At 43.7% G+C, this 19,046-nt stretch overlaps 1 protein-coding gene across 1 annotated transcript in view; it reads left to right on the top strand.

Moving 5' to 3' along the window:
- LOC144668481 (tolloid-like protein 2) overlaps nucleotides 1-3,880 on the top strand; it is a 177,359-nt gene extending 173,479 nt beyond the window's left edge. The window contains exons 20-21 of the mRNA XM_078530514.1: nucleotides 683-933; nucleotides 3,014-3,880. Of these exons, the coding sequence (XP_078386640.1) occupies nucleotides 683-933; nucleotides 3,014-3,148 (386 nt within the window). The 3' untranslated portion in view covers nucleotides 3,149-3,880. The remainder of the gene's footprint in view (nucleotides 1-682; nucleotides 934-3,013) is intronic.
- Nucleotides 3,881-19,046: the final 15,166 nt, after the last annotated feature.

The following is a 19,046-nucleotide window of genomic DNA, read 5'->3' as shown; positions in this document are numbered from 1 at the left end:
GCCTCCTGAGATAGTTCAAATTAGCAGATCCGTTTTTCACACACTCCCCATTTCCACCCTCAATATCACTCTAATCTCCCCCAGCAGCCGGCTGCAGGCTCCAACACTGCCAAGGTTGGAGGTAGAGACCTGACTGTCAGCACACCAAACCCTGCCCTTTTTGCACTGAGCGCCTTTCGGTGTCAGTCTGCATTGTAACCCTCGCTGTAAACGCAGCCTCCTGACCTTCTGAACCAACTCGCCTTTGCTGAGATGTTTATTGGTTGACGAGAGGTTCCTGCACTGTCACACCCTTGGGTAGAACAGTATGTACCTGGCTGGAGTGTGGAATGCGTTTGAACTGTCTGGGCACACTCGCGAATGGACATGGTCCACATTTCTAATCCAGCATTAACTGATCCAAAAACTCACCCAGAGTTGTCATGTTCTTCTGAATTTAGGCCTGGCCTGTGTCTTGGTGATCGAGGGACAGAGTTTATCTGAGTGGCGAGCATTAGCTGTTAACATTGCGCTATCTGAGTGGCCTGTGTTCCATTCACAGTACCAGATTCAATGGGCAGGTAATTTGTGAAATGCAGAAGGGGAGGTAATGGTTTGATGATGTTCCTGGACTGCGAGGTGAATACATGATGGAGCGTTTTGTCCTTGCCTTTACTCAATCCAACAATTTGTCGCTTTTCAGAGTGCGGAGGACATCTGAAAGCCGAGGTCAGAACCAAACATCTGTACTCGCACGCACAGTTCGGAGACAATAACTACCCCGGGCAGTCGCACTGTGACTGGGTGATCGTGGCAGAGAACGGTTATGGGGTGGAGCTGATATTTCAGACGTTTGAAATCGAAGAGGAGGATGACTGTGGATATGATTACATGGAGCTGTACGATGGTCATGACAGTGTTGCCCCAAGACTGGGGAGATTCTGTGGATCAGGGGTAAGGCTTCAGAAATGACTGGCAGTGATAGGATCAGTTCGTAAACAAGAGAGTGAAGCACCACCTCAGAGGCTGGTAGATGATGTCTGTGTTATTACTTAGATACACACACTGCTGCCTGTGTGATTACTGAGACTCATACATTGTTTCTGTGTTATTACTGAGACACACACACCACTTGTCTCTTATTACTGACACACATACCACTGCCTGTGTTCTTACTGAGATATACTGCTGCTGTATTCTTACACACCACTTGTCTGTGTTATTACTGAGACACTGATACCACTATCTGTGTTATTACTGAGACACGCACACCACTGCCTGTGTTATTACTGTGGCACTGTCTCTGTTAGTACTGAGACACATACTCTGCTATCTGTCTTATTACCAGAACACACGCACTGCTGTGTGTGTTATTACTGAGACATTGGAACTGCTCTCTGTGTGATTACTGAGACACATACACTGCACTCTATTATTACTGAGACATTCACACGGCTGTGTGTTTTTACTGAGAAATCCACACACGGCTGTCTATGTTATTCCTGAGACACACACACCACAGTCTGTATTATTACTGAGACACTGACACCACAGTCTGTGTCATTACTGAGACACACACACCACAGTCTGTGTTATTACTAAGACACTGACACCGCTGTCTGTGTTATTACTGCATCTCATGCCCGGCTGCCTGTTTTATTACGGTGAGAATCACACACTGTCTGTGTTATTACTGAGAAACCCACACACGGCTGTCTGTGTTATTCCTGAGACACACACACCACTGTCTGTGTCATTACTGAGGCACACACTGCTGTCACATGGTTTAATCCTCTCTCTGTGCAGAAGATGATTTGTATTGGTCTCAGCACCCACCGTCTCTGCTATGGCTTTCGCAGATTGGGCAATGACAGCAGCATATTTATCTGTTAATCCTGTCCTTGTTTAATGTCCTCAATGCTTGCACTCTACACGCTATTTGGATCAAATAGCAGAGGTAAAAAGTACACATTACAGTCTTTGGACCCTTACACCAGACTGAGTAATCACCTACAGGAGAGTCGAATTAGACTGGGTGGATATTAAAGGGTGTGAGGACTCAGAGGGAGAGCGGAATTAGACCAGCTCAGATATTAAAGGGTGTAGGGAGAGCAGGATTAGATTGGGTGGGATATTAAAGGGTGTGGGGAGTGAGGGGAGAGTGGGATTAGACTGGGTGGGATATTAAAGGGTGTGGGGAGTGAGGGGAGAGTGGGATTAGACAGGGTGGGATATTAAAGGGGGCTTCGCTGACTAGTCCAGCATTTATTGCCCATCCCCAGTTGCCCTTGAGAAGGTGGCGGTGAGCTGCCTTCTTGAACCGCTGCAGTCCATGTGGTGTAAGTACATCCACAGTGCTGTTAGGGAGGGAGTTCCAGGATTTTGACCCAGCGACAGTGAAGGAACGGCGATATATTTCCAAGTCAGGATGGTGAGTGACTTGGAGGGGAACTTCCAGGTGGTGGTGTTCCCATGTGTCTGCTGCCTTTGTCCTTCTTGAGGTTAGTGGGTTCAGAAGTTGCTGTCTAAGGAGCCCTGGTGAATTCCTGCAGTGCATCTTGTAGATGGTACACACTGCTGCTACTGTGGAGTAGGGAGTGAATGTTTGTGGATGTGGTGCCAATTAAGCGGGCTGCTTTGTCCTGGATGATGTCCAGCTTCTTGAGTGCTGCGGGAGCTGTGCTCATCCAGGCAAGTGGAGAGTATTCCATCACATTCCACTTTTGATTTCAATCAGAAATAGCGAATGGAAGAGTTTGGATCTTTCTGCTCTGGGACTTGTGTTCAATCTCTGTCACTAATATCCCTGACCTTAATTATAGCACAAAATACATACAGGAAACCGGCTTAACATAATTCCTCCATGAGTAGACACCTGGCTTGTGACCATAAGATGTAGGAGCAGGAGTAGGCCATTCGGCCCATCGAGTCTGCTCCGTCATTCAATGAGATCATGCCTGATCTGATAATCCTCAGATTTCTTCAGTTAGCTCTATTGAATTGATCAAATTAATTCTCATTTCTGTTTCCTTAGCCCCCAGAGGAGATCTATTCTGCAGGAGACTCGATAATGATTCGATTCCACACTGACGACACTATCAATAAGAAAGGTTTTCACGCTCGATATACCAGCACAAAATTTCAGGATGAATTGCACATGAGGAAGTAACCAGATCAGAGCCTTGAACAGGGACTGTGTAGAGACCATTGTGTTTTGCTACCATTGTACCTTCGACCCAGGGGAGTGGGAACTGAGAGCCACTTGTGATTTTAGTTCATATCGACTATGATTCAGGACCAGAAAACAAGCTTTTCTCTTTTCAAATTATCTTTTTGATGTTATGTACCTTATTATTTCACAAAGCGTTTTGTTTGTCCAATTATTGTAGCTCAAAAGAAACTGTAAAATGAAACACTGTGACTTCTTAGAATTAGATTCCCATCCCATTCACTCCCATCCCATTCACACCCATCCCAGTCACTCCCATCCCATTCACTCCCATCCCATTCACTCCCATCCCATTCACTCCCATCCCAGTCACTCCCATCCCATTCACTCCCATCCCATTCACACCCATCCCCGTAACACCCATCCCAGTCACACCCATCCCAGTCACTCCCATTCCAGTCACACCTATCCCATTCACACCTATCCCATTCACACCCATCCCAGTCACACCCATCCCAGTCACACCCATCCCAGTCACACCCATCCCAGTCACACCTATCCCATTCACACCCATCCCAGTCACACCCATCCCAGTCACACCCATCCCAGTCACTCCCATCCCAGTCACTCCCATCCCAGTCACTCCCATCCCAGTCACACCCATCCCCAGTCACTCCCATCCCAGTCACACCCATCCCAGTCATTTCCACCCCATTCACTTCCACCCCATTCACCCCCATCCCATTCGCCCCCATCCCATTCGCCCCCATCCCATTCGCCATTCACTCCCATCCCAGTCACTCCCATCCCAGTCACTCCCATCCCATTCACCCCCTCCCATTAACTCTCAATGCAGTAACTCCCCTCCCATTCATTCCCATCCCATTCATTCCCATCCCATTCATTCCCATCCCATTCACCCCTATCCCAGTCACTCGCATCCCCATCACTCCCACCCCTTTCATTCCCATCCAAGTCACTCGCATCCCCATCACTCCCACCCCTTTCATTCCCATCCAAGTCACTCGCATCTCCATCACTCCCATCCCATTCACCCCCATCCCAGTCGCTCCCATCCCAGTCACTGCCATTCCAGTAGGTAAAGGAATCCTTTACCGTGCTTTCCGGACGTGCTTTCCCCGGGAGTGACGCGACATGCGAAAGCATCACGTTTCAAGCTGTGTCAGTGACGGGGTGATTTTCTGATCAGTGGTCACAGTTTAAATGCTAGAAGAACACAACGAGTTGCCGAATTCTAGTCGCCATTTCACACGGGCATTTGAAATTTCAAGAAGCTGCGAATAGTTCTTTCAACCTTTGAAACGTTACAGGAAAAAAGGAGGTGGAGAGATTAACCACTAAGTTTTAAACATATATATAAATAAAAGCTGTTAAGCTCCTCGAACATTAAACACAAAGTTTGAGAGCAAGCAGCAGGTGCTAGTGTGTTCAAAAATAGTCGGTGATGTTTGGCACCAGGTCAGCCTGGAACCCGAGTGGCTGTGATGTGGTTATAACATTTCATGGAGGAAAAAATCCTTTGAAAAAAAAATCCTTTGATACTTTCGGAAATGAGGAGTTTGACGAAGCTTCTCTGCTTTGCATGAAAACTGCTAGTGATTCTGTCCCCAAAGCTGTTTTTAACCCAACACGTTATATATGCATGAAAAAGAGCAGTAAAGTAAGCCTTAATTCTAGCGAAATATTCTACAGAACTGCCTGCTGCTCCTGTGCGTTTGAAGCTGTATTTAGTAGATGGTTGTAGACATTCCCCATAGATTAATAATGCTCCGTTCATTATTTATTCCTAAAGGAGAAACACAGTATGACAGAGGTGTGGATGGGTGTGCTATGGCTCCAACTCAGTACATTTTTGTGTTGTATGTAAAGGAGTGACGTGTTCTTTTCAAACACCGTGCAATGCATTTAACATAAAAGCAGAACTCTCCCAAGAATTACATCATCACCTCTTTAAAAAAAACACAGAAAAAGTACTTGCAAAGTACCGTCTTCTGGGCTGTCTATGGAGTGTAAGTGCCTGAAAGGTACAAAGTTTACCAAAAATGCTTTTATTCTTGATTTATAATTTCTTTTTTCCATTGGAACATGAAATAAAAAAAAAGATTTTTTAAAAGGTTCATTGAAGATTTGATGTAGACCATTCATTGATGAATGCAACACCGCGGGGATCGAGTGAGGGGTTAGGTTGGACTGGATTGCTGCACAGGTAACCAGCATGGACTCAATGGGCTGAATGGCCCCTCCTTCTGTGCCATAAAGGACTATGACTCTATGATGAGTTTATTTATGTGAGGATTAATTTTGACATCTGTCCATGTAATGTTAGATCCCAAGATAAGGTCAAGATGGATAATGCTATTTGGAACCAATGGCAGGAAGAGGCAGCAAAGGGTTTGATGCAGGTTGTGTGGAGGAGGCAGTGCAGACAGTCAGTATCAGATCAACTGCCCCACAAAATGGCAATGCAGTGCCAGCTGGCCAGGTATGGTACTGACACCAGATGCTGAGACAATGCTGGAAGTGTCATTGCTTCTGTGAGCCATCCATGTACAATGACTGTAACCACGGGGATGAATGAGAGAGTTAATATATGCATAAGGTTTCTCAACAAACTCTCAAACAGCCACACATCGCTCTTGCACCATTGCCCTATATCTTAACCCACTTTGATTATAATGGTGTAGTAGTATTTGAGTGAAAAATGAAGGCCTTGTTAAGCATGATCACAATGGAAGATGATCAAGGAGCAGAAGTAGGCCATTCAGCCCCTCTAACCTGCTCCGCTATTTAATAAGATCATGGCTGATCTTGTACTAACCTGAGATCTGCATCCCACCTACCACCGATAACCTATCACCCCCTTGCTTACCAAGAATCCACCTCTGCCTTATAAATATTCAAAGACTCTGCTTCCACCACCTTTTCAGGAAGAGAGTTCCAAAGACTCACGACCCTCTGAGAGAAAAAATTTCACCTCATTTATGTTTTAAATGGGCGACCCCTTATTTTTAACCAGTGACCCCAGTTCTAGATTCTCCAACAAGAGGAAACATCCTCTCCACATCCACCCTGTCAAGTCCCCTCAGGATCTTATATGTTTCAATCAAGTCGCCTCTTACTCTTCTAAACTCCAGTGGATACTAAGCCTAGTCTGTCCAGCCTTTCCTCATAAGACAACCCACCCATTCCAGGTATTAGTCTGGCAAACCTTCTCTGAACTACTTCCAATGCATTTACATCCTTCCTTAAATAAGGTGACCAACACTGTACACAGTACTCCAAATGTGGCCTCACAAGTGCTCTGTACAACTGAAGCATAGAGTCCGTACTTTTGTATTCAATTCCCCTCGCAATAAATGATAACATTCTATTAGCTTTCCTAATTACTTGCTGTATTTGCACACTAGCCTTTTGTGATTCATGCACCAGATCCCTCTACACCTCAGAGCTCTGCAATCTCTCGTCATTTAGTTAATATGCTTCTCTTTTATTCTCAGTTTCCCTTTTTCCACATGAAACCCCATCTTCCAGATCTTTACCCACTCACTTAACCCATCTATAGCTGTCTGTAGCCTGCATATGTCCTCTTCACAACTTACTTTCCTACCTATATTTGTGTTATCAGCAAGTTTGGCAACTAACCCATCCATCCCTTCACCTAAGTCATTTGTATAAATTATGACGTTGAGGTTCCAGCACTGATCCCTGTGACACACCACTCGTTACATCTTGCCAACCTGAAAAAGACACATTTATGCCTACTCTCTGCTTCATGTTAACCAGCCAATCTTCTATCCATATTCTGATATATTGGAAGGGCTCTTTTCATTGGCCAATACCTTTTCTCCAACCACAAGTGAAGGTACATCCTCCAGAACTGAATGGCCTCCATGTCCATCACAGGGGCTGCACATTTAGGGAGTGAAGATGTAGGGGCCTCCTGAGACATCCTCTCATTCATGGCATTGTACTGATTCCAAGCCAACCAGACACCGCTGGTGGGGTTGGGTGAGGGGGTTGGGGGCGTGTGAAGAGACAGAGGCTGTGGGTGGAATCTTTTTGAGGCATCAGGGGTCTCGTCTGATGGCTCTAGACCCAGCGAGAGACCCGCGCTGCATCTTTTTGGGAAGGCCTGCTGAACCACAAGCCTATCACGCAGCAGTGAGGGCAGCCTTCCCCTGAAATCAAGACCCTGGGGGCAAAAGCCCCACCTAGTGAGTGCTGCTGGCCAATCAGAGGACAGCAGCTCTTGTGCTCAGCAGCCCCACTGGGGAGGTGGTGGCTGCTGCCAGAAGGACAGGGACCTGAGTCCCAGGATCGGTGAGCAACCCAGGCCACAGGTGAGTAATGTGGGGGGAAGTGTCTACAGGGGGGGGGTTCACGGGAAGAGAGATGTAGGGGGGTCAGCAGCAAAGTCAGGGGTGGCTCTCAGAGGGACCACCCCTTGCCAATGCCCAGTCCCTCCATCAGGCCTTTGATTGAGGGCCCCCCATCTCCCAGAGGTGACAAGCTATCCACACGGTTTTAGCTGTTGTGTGGAGTGTAAAGGGTTAATGTTAAATATGTAAGTAGACAGTCTGCATCAACAGTGATGTAAGATCACATGACAACAGAGCCTACTGAGGGATGGTTCCATGTGAAGCCTCAAGTTAAACCTTATACTGTATATAGAAGAATGTTTAATAAAAGGTAAAGTTTACCAACAGTCTTTATCGATCCTGACCAAGGACAACCTCAGCTAAGTCCCACAACAATGATAACAGATGGTAGCAGTGGTAAAGACGATGGGAAAGGTACCAAGTTAAAAGAATCTCAGCAAGGCTGAAGACAAAGCCCAACAACTGAAAAAGCAGCAAGCAACACGACTGCGAGGGAAGGAGAGTGCAGGATAAACACCAACAGAATTCAAAGGCCCAGGTCAAGATGAGAAGTGACAATTAGCATCATAGGTTTACCAGGTACAGAACTGCCTCAAGTGGGAATAGCAGAGAAGACTAGCAAGGAAGCGGTTAGTACCCTTCTCCACACCGTTGGCAGTAGTGCAGACCACATATTGTTCAGACAGGGCATAAATAAAGAAAGGGTGACAGACAACAATGTTATTAAAGGTTTTGATACATATTTCAGCCTCAGAAATAACACACACAAAGGGTGAAGTTCAATAGATGTAACAATGACCAGGAGGGAGCTTAGATTTCTTCATTGACGATTTGTATTAACTAACTGAGAAATATGAATATGGAGCCCTGAAAGAATCACAGATTGTTACAGTGCAGAAGGACACCATTCGGCCCATCATGTCTGCACCAGCTCTCCAAATGAGCATTGTGACTCAGTGCCATTCTGCTGCCTTTTCCCTGTAACACTGCACATTGTTTCTATTTAAATAATTATCTAATTCCCTCTTGAATGCCTCAGTTGAACCTGCCTCCACCACACTTCCAGGCAGCGCATTCCAGACCTGAAGCATTCGCTGTGTGAAAAAGTTTTTTCTCACGTTGCATTTGCTTCTTTTGCAAATCACTTTAAATCTGTGCCGCCTCATTCTCGATCCTTTTATGAGTGGGAATGGCTTCTCCCTATCTACTCTGTCCAGATCCCTCATGATTTTGAACACCTCCATCAAATCACCTTTAGCCTTCTCCTCTCCAAGGAGAACAGTCCCAGTCTCTCCAATCTATTTTCATAACTGAAGTTTCTCATCCCTGGAACCATTTTTGTAAACCTCTTCTGTGCTCTCTCCAGATGTGCTCACATCCTCCCTATAGTGTGGTGCTCAGGACTGTACACAAACTCCAGCTGAGGTCTAACTAGTGTCCTATTCAATTTTAGCATAACCTCCTTGCTCTTGTACTCTATGCCCCCAGTGATAAAGCCTAGGGTACTGAAGGCAGAGATGTTGGTGCAGTGGTAATCCAATGGCTTGGTAATCCAGAGGCCTAGGCTCTGGGGACATGGGTTCAAATCCCACCATGGCAGCGGTGGAATTTAAATTCAATTAATAACTCTGAAATATAAAACTAGTCTCAGTAATGGTGACCATGACAGCCATCATCGATTGTCATAAAAGCCCATCTGGTTCACTAATGCCCTTTAGGGGAGGAGATCTGCCGTCCTTACCTGGTCTGGCCTAAATGTGACTCCAGACTCACAGAAATGTGGTTGATTCTTAACTGCTGAGCGAGACACTCAGTTCATTGGGCAATTAGGGATGGGCAGCAAATGTTGACCCTGCCAGAGACAACAACAACCCATGAAGGAATAAAGAAACTCCCCTCTTCTGTCCTGCCACCTTCAATGATCTATACACCCAGGTCCCTCTATTCCTGCACACCCTTTAGAATTGCACCCCTTATTTTATATTGTCTCTCCATGTTCTCTCTACCAAAATGAATCACCTCATATTTCTCCGCATTGAACTTCATCTGCCGCCTATCTGCCCACTCCACCAAATTGTCTATGTCCTTTGTCCTCCTCACAGTTTACAATGATTCTAAGTTTTCTATCATCCGCAAACATTGAAATTGTCCCCTGCACACCAAGATCTAGATCATTAATATATTATCAGGAAATGCATGGGTCCCAATACCAACTCCACTACAAACCTTCCTCTAGCCCAAAAAATACCCATTAACCATTACCCTCTGTTTCCTATCCCTCAGCCAATTTTGTATCCATGTTGCTACTGTCCCTTTTATTCCTGAGCTATAACTTTTCTCACAAGTCTGTTGTGTGGCACTGTATTGAATGCCTTTTGGAAGTCCATGTACACCACATCAACAGCATTACCCTCATCAACCCTCTCTGTTACCTCTTCAAACAACCCCAGCAAGTTAGTTAAACATGATTTCCCCTTTAGAAATCTATACTGGCTCTAACTAATCAACCCACATTTTTCCATGTGACCATTAATTCCATCCCGAATAATTGTTTCTAGAATCTTCCCCACCACTGAAGTTAAACTGACTGGTCCGTAATTGCTGGGCTTATCCTTACAACCTTTTTTGAACAAGGGCGTAATGTTTACAATTCTCCAGTCCTCTGGCACCTCCCCTGAGTCTAGGGAAGACTGAAAGATTATGGCCAGTGCCCCTGCAATTTCCACTCTCACTTCCTTCAATATCATTGGACGCATGTCATCCAGTCCCAGTGCCTTATCAACTTTAAACACCAACAGTTTACCCAATACTTGTTCCTTATCAATTTTAAACCTTTTTAGTGACAGAGTTTCCTCCCCTGTCACCATGGCCTGGGTAGCATCTACCTCCTTGTTAAAGACAGATGCAAAGTATTAATTTAACACCTCAGCCGTGCCTCTTGCCTCTATGTGTAAATCCTCTTTTTGGTCCCTAATCGGCCCTACTCTTTTTTAAGACCCTTTTACCAATTGTGTGCCTATAGAAGACTTTGTGATTCCCCTTTATGTTGACTGCAAGTCTTTTCTCATAATCTCTTTTCACTTATTTGCTTTTTCACCTCCCCTCTGAACCTTCTGTATTCAGCTTGGTTCTCAATTGTGTTTTCTACCTGATACCATAAGCACACTTTTTCTTCTTTATCTTAATTTCTATCTCCAGGGAGCTCTGGATTTGTTTGCCCTACCCTTCCCCTTTGAGGGAATATACCTTGACTGTGCCTGAACCATTTCTTTTTTCAAGGTAGCCCATTGTTCAGCCACTGTTTTTTCCACCAACCTTTGGTTCCAGTCTATCTGGCCCAGCTCCGTTCTTGCCCCACTGAAGTTGGCTCTCTCCCAGTTAATTATTCTTACTCTGGATTTCACATTGTCCTTTTCTACCGTCAACCTAAACCTTACTCTACAATGATCACTGTCTCCTAAATGTTCCCCCACGGACACTTGATCTACTCGGCCCACTTTATTTCCAAGAACCTGGTCCAACAGTGCATTCTTTCTTTTGGACTGAACACATACTGCTGTTGAAGATTCTCCTGAACACAATCTTGGAACTCTTGCCCCTCTCCGCTCTTTACACTACCACTATCCCAGCTTATATTTGGATAATTAAAGTCCCTCATTATAACTACTCTATAATGTTTGCATCTCTCTGCAATTTCCCTGCAGATTTGTTCTTCTATGTCCTTCTCACTGTTTGACTGTCTATAGACTACACCAAGCAATGTAATTGCACCCTTTTTGTTCCTTAGCTCTAGTCAAATTGATTCTGTCCATGAACCCTCTGGGACATCCTTTTTCTCCAGCACTGTGATGCTCTCCTTAACCAATACCACCACCCCTCCTCCTTTTCTTCCTGCCCTACCTTTCCTGAACACCTTGTACCCGTGAATATTTAACACCCAGATCTGCCCTTCCTTGAGCCAATTCTCTGTTATCAACATCATGAGGACTCGAAACGTCAACTTTATTCTTCTCCACCGATGCTGCCAGACCTGCTGAGTTTTTCCAGGCATCTCAATCATTGACTGAAACAGAACAGACATACACAGGAATTGAAAAAGAAGCATTCACAGCTACATGGTCTTGTGAGAAGTTTGCTGACTATGTCATGGTCTAATGTTTTCCACTGAGGCATTGGTCACATTATTAAATGGTAAAGAATTAACAAAGATGCCACCAGAGTGAAGAGGTTTCATTTGAGATTGATGAGATACAATGCTACAACTGAGTATGTCCAAGGAAAACAACAAAGTGCAGCGGACACATTGTCACAAATTCCTGTTGAAAAGCCCGAATGAAAGGACATAAATTTTGTTGAAGATGTGGAGTCCTGTACTTCATTGACTACAACATTTCTACCAGTGACAACGCAGAGGCTAGATGAAATTCAAAAGGCACAAAAAAAAGGTGAAAAATGTGCTAAAAATTGAGACAACTGCATCAAAGAATGGTCAGAATACATTCCAAATAACCTCATCCTGAAGCAATACTTTAAGCAAAGAACACACTGCAGAGTTGTGGATGATTTATGATGAGAGATTGGTCATACCTGGAGTCCTCTGACTGGAGATCCTTCGGAGAATACACCAGGAATACCCAGGTATTACAACGTGTCATGCCAGAGCATGAAATTCTCTTTGGTGGCCAGGAATCTCAAAATCATGAGAAGAAGTGATTTCAAACAGCCTCACCAGGAATGGAGAGAACCATTGATGATGTCCATACTTCCATCCAGACCATGGGAACATCTTGGAATGGATCTTTTCAATCCCAAAGGGAAGACATTCCTCATAGTCCTTGACTATTATTCCAGATGGATCGAGGTAGAGTGTCTACCTGGTCCCACTTCAGAAGGTGTTGTTATGTTACTAAAAGGAATTTTTGCCATGCACGGCATTCCAGGCCTAGTTATTTCAGGCGATGACCCGCAGTTTTCCATGGAATGTTTGAAGCAGTTTGCAGAAGCGTATGGGTTTGTCCACACGACTAGCTCACCCAGTTACCCGTGAGCTAATGAGGAGGCCGGAAGAGCAGTAAGGACAGTAAAGGCTTTACTGAAGGAAAATGATGATATCAGCTTGGCGCTGTTGAGCTCCCAGACCACACCACTCCAGAAAGGCCTGCCCCTGTCCGAACTTAAGGAAGAGGACTGTGGACTCAACTTCCTGCTCTTCCACACATGCTTATGCCATGCCCCAAGGCAGCAGATATCAAGAGAGTGAGGGAGCAGGAGGACGAGTATTGTGTAAATCAAACCACAAACTATAACCAACACCATGGAGTACAGAACTCCAGGCAGGGGAGTCAGCTTGGGTTCATAACTAAAATCGTAAAGAGCAGGTTTTGGGAAAAACACTCCATCCATAATCTTAACTTGTGGAGAATAGTGAGAAGAAACAGAAGCACACTTCAGTGGAATGGGCCAAATACCTAGACCATCAGGAAGATGACCTGGAGATAGAGCTGGTAGTCTCTGATGATTCACATACTACTCCGCTGAGTTGAGAGAGAACATGGAGAACTTGAATCCTGCACATCCTTGGGGGGAGATGTAGGATATTGTAAATAATGTATTTAATAGAGTCAGAGAATTGGGGGAGATGTAGGATAATGTAAATAATGTATTTAATAGAGTCAGAGAATTGGGGGAGATGTAGGATAATGTAAATAATGTATTTAATAGAGTCAGAGAATTGGGGGAGATGTAGGATAATGTAAATAATGTATTTAATAGAGTCAGAGAATTGGGGGAGATGTAGGATAATGTTAATAATGTATTTAATAGAGTCAGAGAATTGATGTAGGATAATGTAAATAATGTATTTAATATAGTCAGAGAATTGAGAGAGATGTAGGATAATGTTAATAATGTATTTAATAGAGTCAGAGAATTGGGGGAGATGTAGGATAATGTAAATAATGTATTTAATAGAGTCAGAGAATTGGGGAGATGTAGGATAATGTAAATAATGTATTTAATAGAGTCAGAGAATTGATGTAGGATAATGTAAATAATGTATTTAATAGAGTCAGAGAATTGGGAGAGATGTAGGATAATGTAAATAATGTATTTAATAGAGTCAGAGAATTGATGTAGGATAATATAAATAATGTATTTAATAGAGTCAGAGAATTGGGAGAGATGTAGGATAATGTTAATAATGTATTTAATAGAGTCAGAGAATTGGGGAGATGTAGGATAATGTAAATAATGTATTTAACAGAGTCAGAGAATTGATGTAGGATAATGTTAATAATGTATTTAATAGAGTCAGAGAATTGATGTAGGATAATGTTAATAATGTATTTAATAGAGTCAGAGAATTGATGTAGGATAATGTTAATAATGTATTTAATAGAGTCAGAGAATTGGGAGAGATGTAGGATAATGTTAATAATGTCTTTAATAGGGTCAGAGAATTGGGGGAAATGTAGCATAATGTTAATAATGTCTTTAATGGGGTCAGAGAATTGGGGGAGATGTAGCATAATGTAAATAATGTATTTAATAGAGTCAGAGAATTGATGTAGGATAATGTAAATAATGTATTTAATAGAGTCAGAGAATTGATGTAGGATAATGTTAATGTATTTAATAGCGTCAGAGAATTGATGTAGGATAATATAAATAATGTATTTAATAGAGTCAGAGAATTGGGGGAGATGTAGGATAATGTTAATAATGTATTTAATAGAGTCAGAGAATTGATGTAGGATAATGTAAATAATGTATTTAATAGAGTCAGAGAATTGATGTAGGATAATGTAAATAATATATTTAATAGAGTCAGAGAATTGATGTAGGATAATGTTAATGTATTTAATAGAGTCAGAGAATTGGTGTAGGATAATGTTAATAATGTATTTAATAGAGTCAGAGAATTGATGTAGGATAATGTAACTAAAGTATTTAATAGAGTCAGAGAATTGGGGGAGATGTAGGATAATGTTAATAATGTATTTAATAGAGTCAGAGAATTGATGTAGGATAATGTAAATAATGTATTTAATAGAGTCAGAGAATTGGGGGAGATGTAGGATAATGTTAATAATGTATTTAATAGAGTCAGAGAATTGATGTAGGATAATGTTAATAATGTATTTAATAAAGTCAGAGAATTGATGTAGGATACTGTAAATAATGTATTTAATAGAGTCAGAGAATTGATGTAGGATAATGTTAATAATGTATTTAATAGAGTCAGAGAATTGATGTAGGATAATATTAATAATGTATTTAATAGAGTCAGAGAATTGATGTAGGATAATGTTACTAATGTATTTAATAGAGTCAGAGAATTGGGGAAGATGTAGGATAATGTTAATAATGTATTTAATAGAGTCAGAGAATTGGGGAAGATGTAGGATAATGTTAATAATGTATTTAATAGAGTCAGAGAATTGGGGAAGATGTAGGATAATGTTAATAATGTATTTAATAGAGTCAGAGAATTGGGGAAGATGTAGGATAATGTTAATAATGTATTTAATAGGGTCAGAGAATTGGGGGGAGATTTAGGATAATGTTAATAATGTATTTAATAGAGTCAGAGAATTGATGTAGGATAATGTTAATAATGTATTTAATAGAGTCAGAGAATTGGGGAAGATGTAGGATAATGTAAATAATGTATTTAATAGAGTCAGAGAATTGATGTAGGATAATGTAAATAATGTATTTAATCGAGTCAAAGAATTGGGAAGAGATGTAGGATAATGTAAATAATATATTTAATATAGTCAGACTTTGGGGGAGATGTAGTGTGAAGGGTTAATGTTAAATATGTAAATAAACAGTGATGTATGATCACATGACAAAAGAGCATACTGAGGGATGGTTCTTTGTGAAGCCTCATGCTGAGCCTCGTCCTGTATTTAGTTAGTAGAATGTATAATAAAAAGTAAAGTTTACCAGCAGCCTGGCCTTCAGCCTAGCCAAGGACAACTGAAGCTAAGACCCACTATGATGATAACAGACTGTTCACGCCACATGATGACAGGCCTGCCTGCAGCTGGGTTAACTCTTTTCGAGTCAAAACAATTAACTAAATTAACAATAACAAGGGATAAATCAAGCACAGCCCCTAATTCAGGTCAGCTGTAAAACCAAGGACAAAGTTTAAAAGGAAACTTACAAACATTAAACCAAAATGTGATTAAAGGGATCAACAAAACATCCAGATATAAAAACAAATAGCTAAAAGCTACTGCGGATGCTGGAAATCCAAAACAAAAACAGAATTACCTGGAAAAACTCAGCAGGTCTGGCAGCATCGGTGGAGAAGAAATCAGTTAACGTTTCGAGTCCTCATGACCCTTCGGCAGAACTGAGTATAGTTAGGAGAAAGGTGAAATATAAGCTGGTCTAAGGTGGTGGGGGAGGTGGGGGTGGGGGGGGGAGAGAGAAGTGGAGGGTGTGGTGATTGTGGAGATAAGCAGTGATAGGAGCAGATAATCAAAAGATGTCACAGACAAAAGGATCAAAGAGGTGTTGAAGGTGGTGATATTATCTAAGAAAAGTGCTAATTAAGAATGGAAGGCAGGATACTCAAGGTACAGCTCTAGTGGAGACCGCATTGGGAGATGCAACACCTGCCCCTTCACTTCCTCTCTCCTCACCGTCCAAGAGCCCAAACACTCCTTTCAAGTGAAGCAGCATTTCACTTGCATTTCCCCTAACTTAGTCTACTGCATTCGTTGCTCCCAATGCGGTCTCCTCTACATTGGAGAGACCAAGCGCAAACTGGGCGACCGCTTTACAGAACACCTGCGGTCTGTCCGCAAGAAAGACCCAAACCTCCCTGTCGCTTGCCATTTTAACACTTCACCCTGTTCTCTTGCCCACATGTCTGTCCTTGGCTTGCTGCATTGTTCCAGTGAAGCCCAACGCAAACTGGAGGAACAGCACCTCATCTTCTGACTAGGCACTTTACAGCCTTCCGGGCTGAATATTGAATTCAACAACTTTAGATCTTAAACTCCCCCGCCCCCCATCCCCACCCAATTTCTCCCCCCTCCCTTTTTTTTCAATAATTTATATAGATTCTTCTTTTCCCACCTATTCCCACCATTATTTTTAAATCTAAAACTAAAACTTTGTTAGTCTTTCCACCCCACCCCCACTAGAGCTGTACCTTGAGTGTCCTGCCTTCCATTCTTAATTAGCACTTTTCTTAGATAATATCACCACCTTCAACACCTCTTTGATCCTCTTGTCTGTGACATCTTTTGATTATCTGCTCCTATCATTGCTTGCTTATCTCCACAATCATCCCACCCTCAACTTCTCTCTCCACCCCCCCTCCCCCACCCCCCAACCCCACCTTAGACCAGCTTATATTTCACCTCTCTCCTAACTATACTCAGTTCTGCCGAAGGGTCATGAAGACTCGAAACGTTAACTGATTTCTTCTCCACCGATGCTGCCAGACCTGCTGAGTTTTTCCAGGTAATTCTGTTTTTGTTTTTAACAAAACACCCAGCTGGGTTAATACCAGCGGTGGCAGGATTAGGCCTGTAAGTGGTTATTAATTGGCTGCTTAAGGCCCTCAATAGGTGATGGGGAGAGAAGGTCGACCATGGGCCTTCCCATACAGAACTTAATTCTGGCGCATGTGGGAAGTCAGTCGGGTTCCAGTATGCCACCATCCTGCCTCATAATGTGTCCTTGGCCACCTCCGAATTCATGGCCAACATGAGAAGAGGAGCCTGCCATATATCACAGGATAGAGCGTCCGTCACACAACAACCTCACTTACCAAGAAACAGCTCTATAACAACATGCCAAGTTCAGTCCTCTGAAAAAAGTGGAACTCAAAAGCAAAATACTGACGATCTTAGCTTATCTGTTACAAATCATTGGTGTTGGGGGTGACACTGCAAGAGAATGATCGAAACTTCGAGAAACCCCACTCCGAAACCAGACTCGTGCAGAGTGGCCGTGCCCGAGTGAAGCAGTTTCATTTACATCAGTCGAGGGGTGAACACAGTATTTAACAGTAAACAACGCTTGCCAGATCCTTGTCTCAGTTTAATCAGACAGCCAACACACTTCACTCCCAGGAAACTGCACAGACAGCATAAGATTGTCAAGTTTGTCTGCTTTTGTTTGAGAGAGAAATCTCACAGCAGGGGACTTCCAACCTCTGTTGAGAACACACCACCAGATCTATTACATCCACATGAAAAGGAAGGGAGGGTGTGAGTTTAACACCACATCTGAATGGCAGCACTTCAGTGTCAACCTACAATACCTGTTCTCTATCTGCAGCACCGTTTAAACCCACAATCTTAGGTTGACCAACTCAAACAAGTTTACATCATAACTACATTTCTCTGGGTTCTGATATTGATTCTGCGAACCACATCTTTCTATCGTTCCATGATCTACTATCTTTGCACTGTACCTTTTATTTAATCTCTCCTGCCCTCCACCCTCTCTCAGAGCTCCCCCCTTGTTCTGTCCCTGCTTTCCCTGCCTCTGTACTTGCTTAAAACCTGTTCCGTCTCCAACACTTCCAGGTCCCAATGAAATGCTCGATAGCTAAAATCACTAACTCGGTTTTTCTCTCCTCTGCCAGTTTTTCCAGCGTTTTCTGATTTTATTTCCGATTTCCAGCATCTTTTGCTTTTGTTTCGGGGTGGAATGGTCTCGAGGGCTGAATTGCCTGTTCCCGGGGTCACTGAGCAGGCAAAATCCACCTCCGCCTCCGTTCCTGTGCTGTGTTTGCCAGCCTCAGTCCGAGTTTGTGGTGGACGTGGAACAATTGGCCTCAGCGCCTTTTAGCGAGGGGAGGGGACCAAATGAGGCAGGGACCCCGTATCCGATGGTTCCACTGGGAAGTGTGTATTGAGTATAAGGACCTGCTCCCTCTGACACCCACTGGCCAGCCTTAGACATGATCACTGCCGATCAGTGCCCAGTGAGGGTCCGTGCCCAGTGAGGGTCAGTGCCCAGTGAGGGTCAGTGTCCAGTGAGGGTCAGTGCCCAGTGAGGGTCAGTGCCCAGTGAGGGTCAGTGTCCAGTGAGGGTCAGTGCCCAGTGAGGGTCAGTGTCCAGTGAGGGTCAGTGTCCAGTGAGGGTCCGTGCCCAGTGAGGGTCCGTGCCCAGTGAGGGTCAGTGTCCAGTGAGGGTCAGTGCCCAGTGAGAGTCAGTACCCAGTGAGGGTCAGTGCCAAGTGAGGGTCAGTACCCAGTGAGGGTTAGTACCCAGTGAGGGTCAGTGCCCAGTGAGGGTCAGTACCCAGTGAGGGTTAGTACCTAGTGAGGGTCAGTACCCAGTGAGGGTCAGTGCCCAGTGAGGGTCAGTACCCAGTGAGGGTTAGTACCCAGTGAGGGTCAGTGCCCAGTGAGGGTCCATGCCCAGTGAGGGTCAGTACCCAGTGAGGGTTAGTACCCAGTGAGGGTCCGTGCCCAGTGAGGGTCAGTGCCCAGTGAGGGTCAGTACCCAGTGAGGGTCAG

This window comes from Cetorhinus maximus, chromosome 27 (genome assembly GCF_964194155.1).
Source record: "Cetorhinus maximus chromosome 27, sCetMax3.hap1.1, whole genome shotgun sequence".
NCBI lineage: Eukaryota > Metazoa > Chordata > Chondrichthyes > Lamniformes > Cetorhinidae > Cetorhinus > Cetorhinus maximus.
Note: the sequence above shows the minus strand (reverse complement) of the source record. Positions and strands in the feature narration are given on the sequence as shown.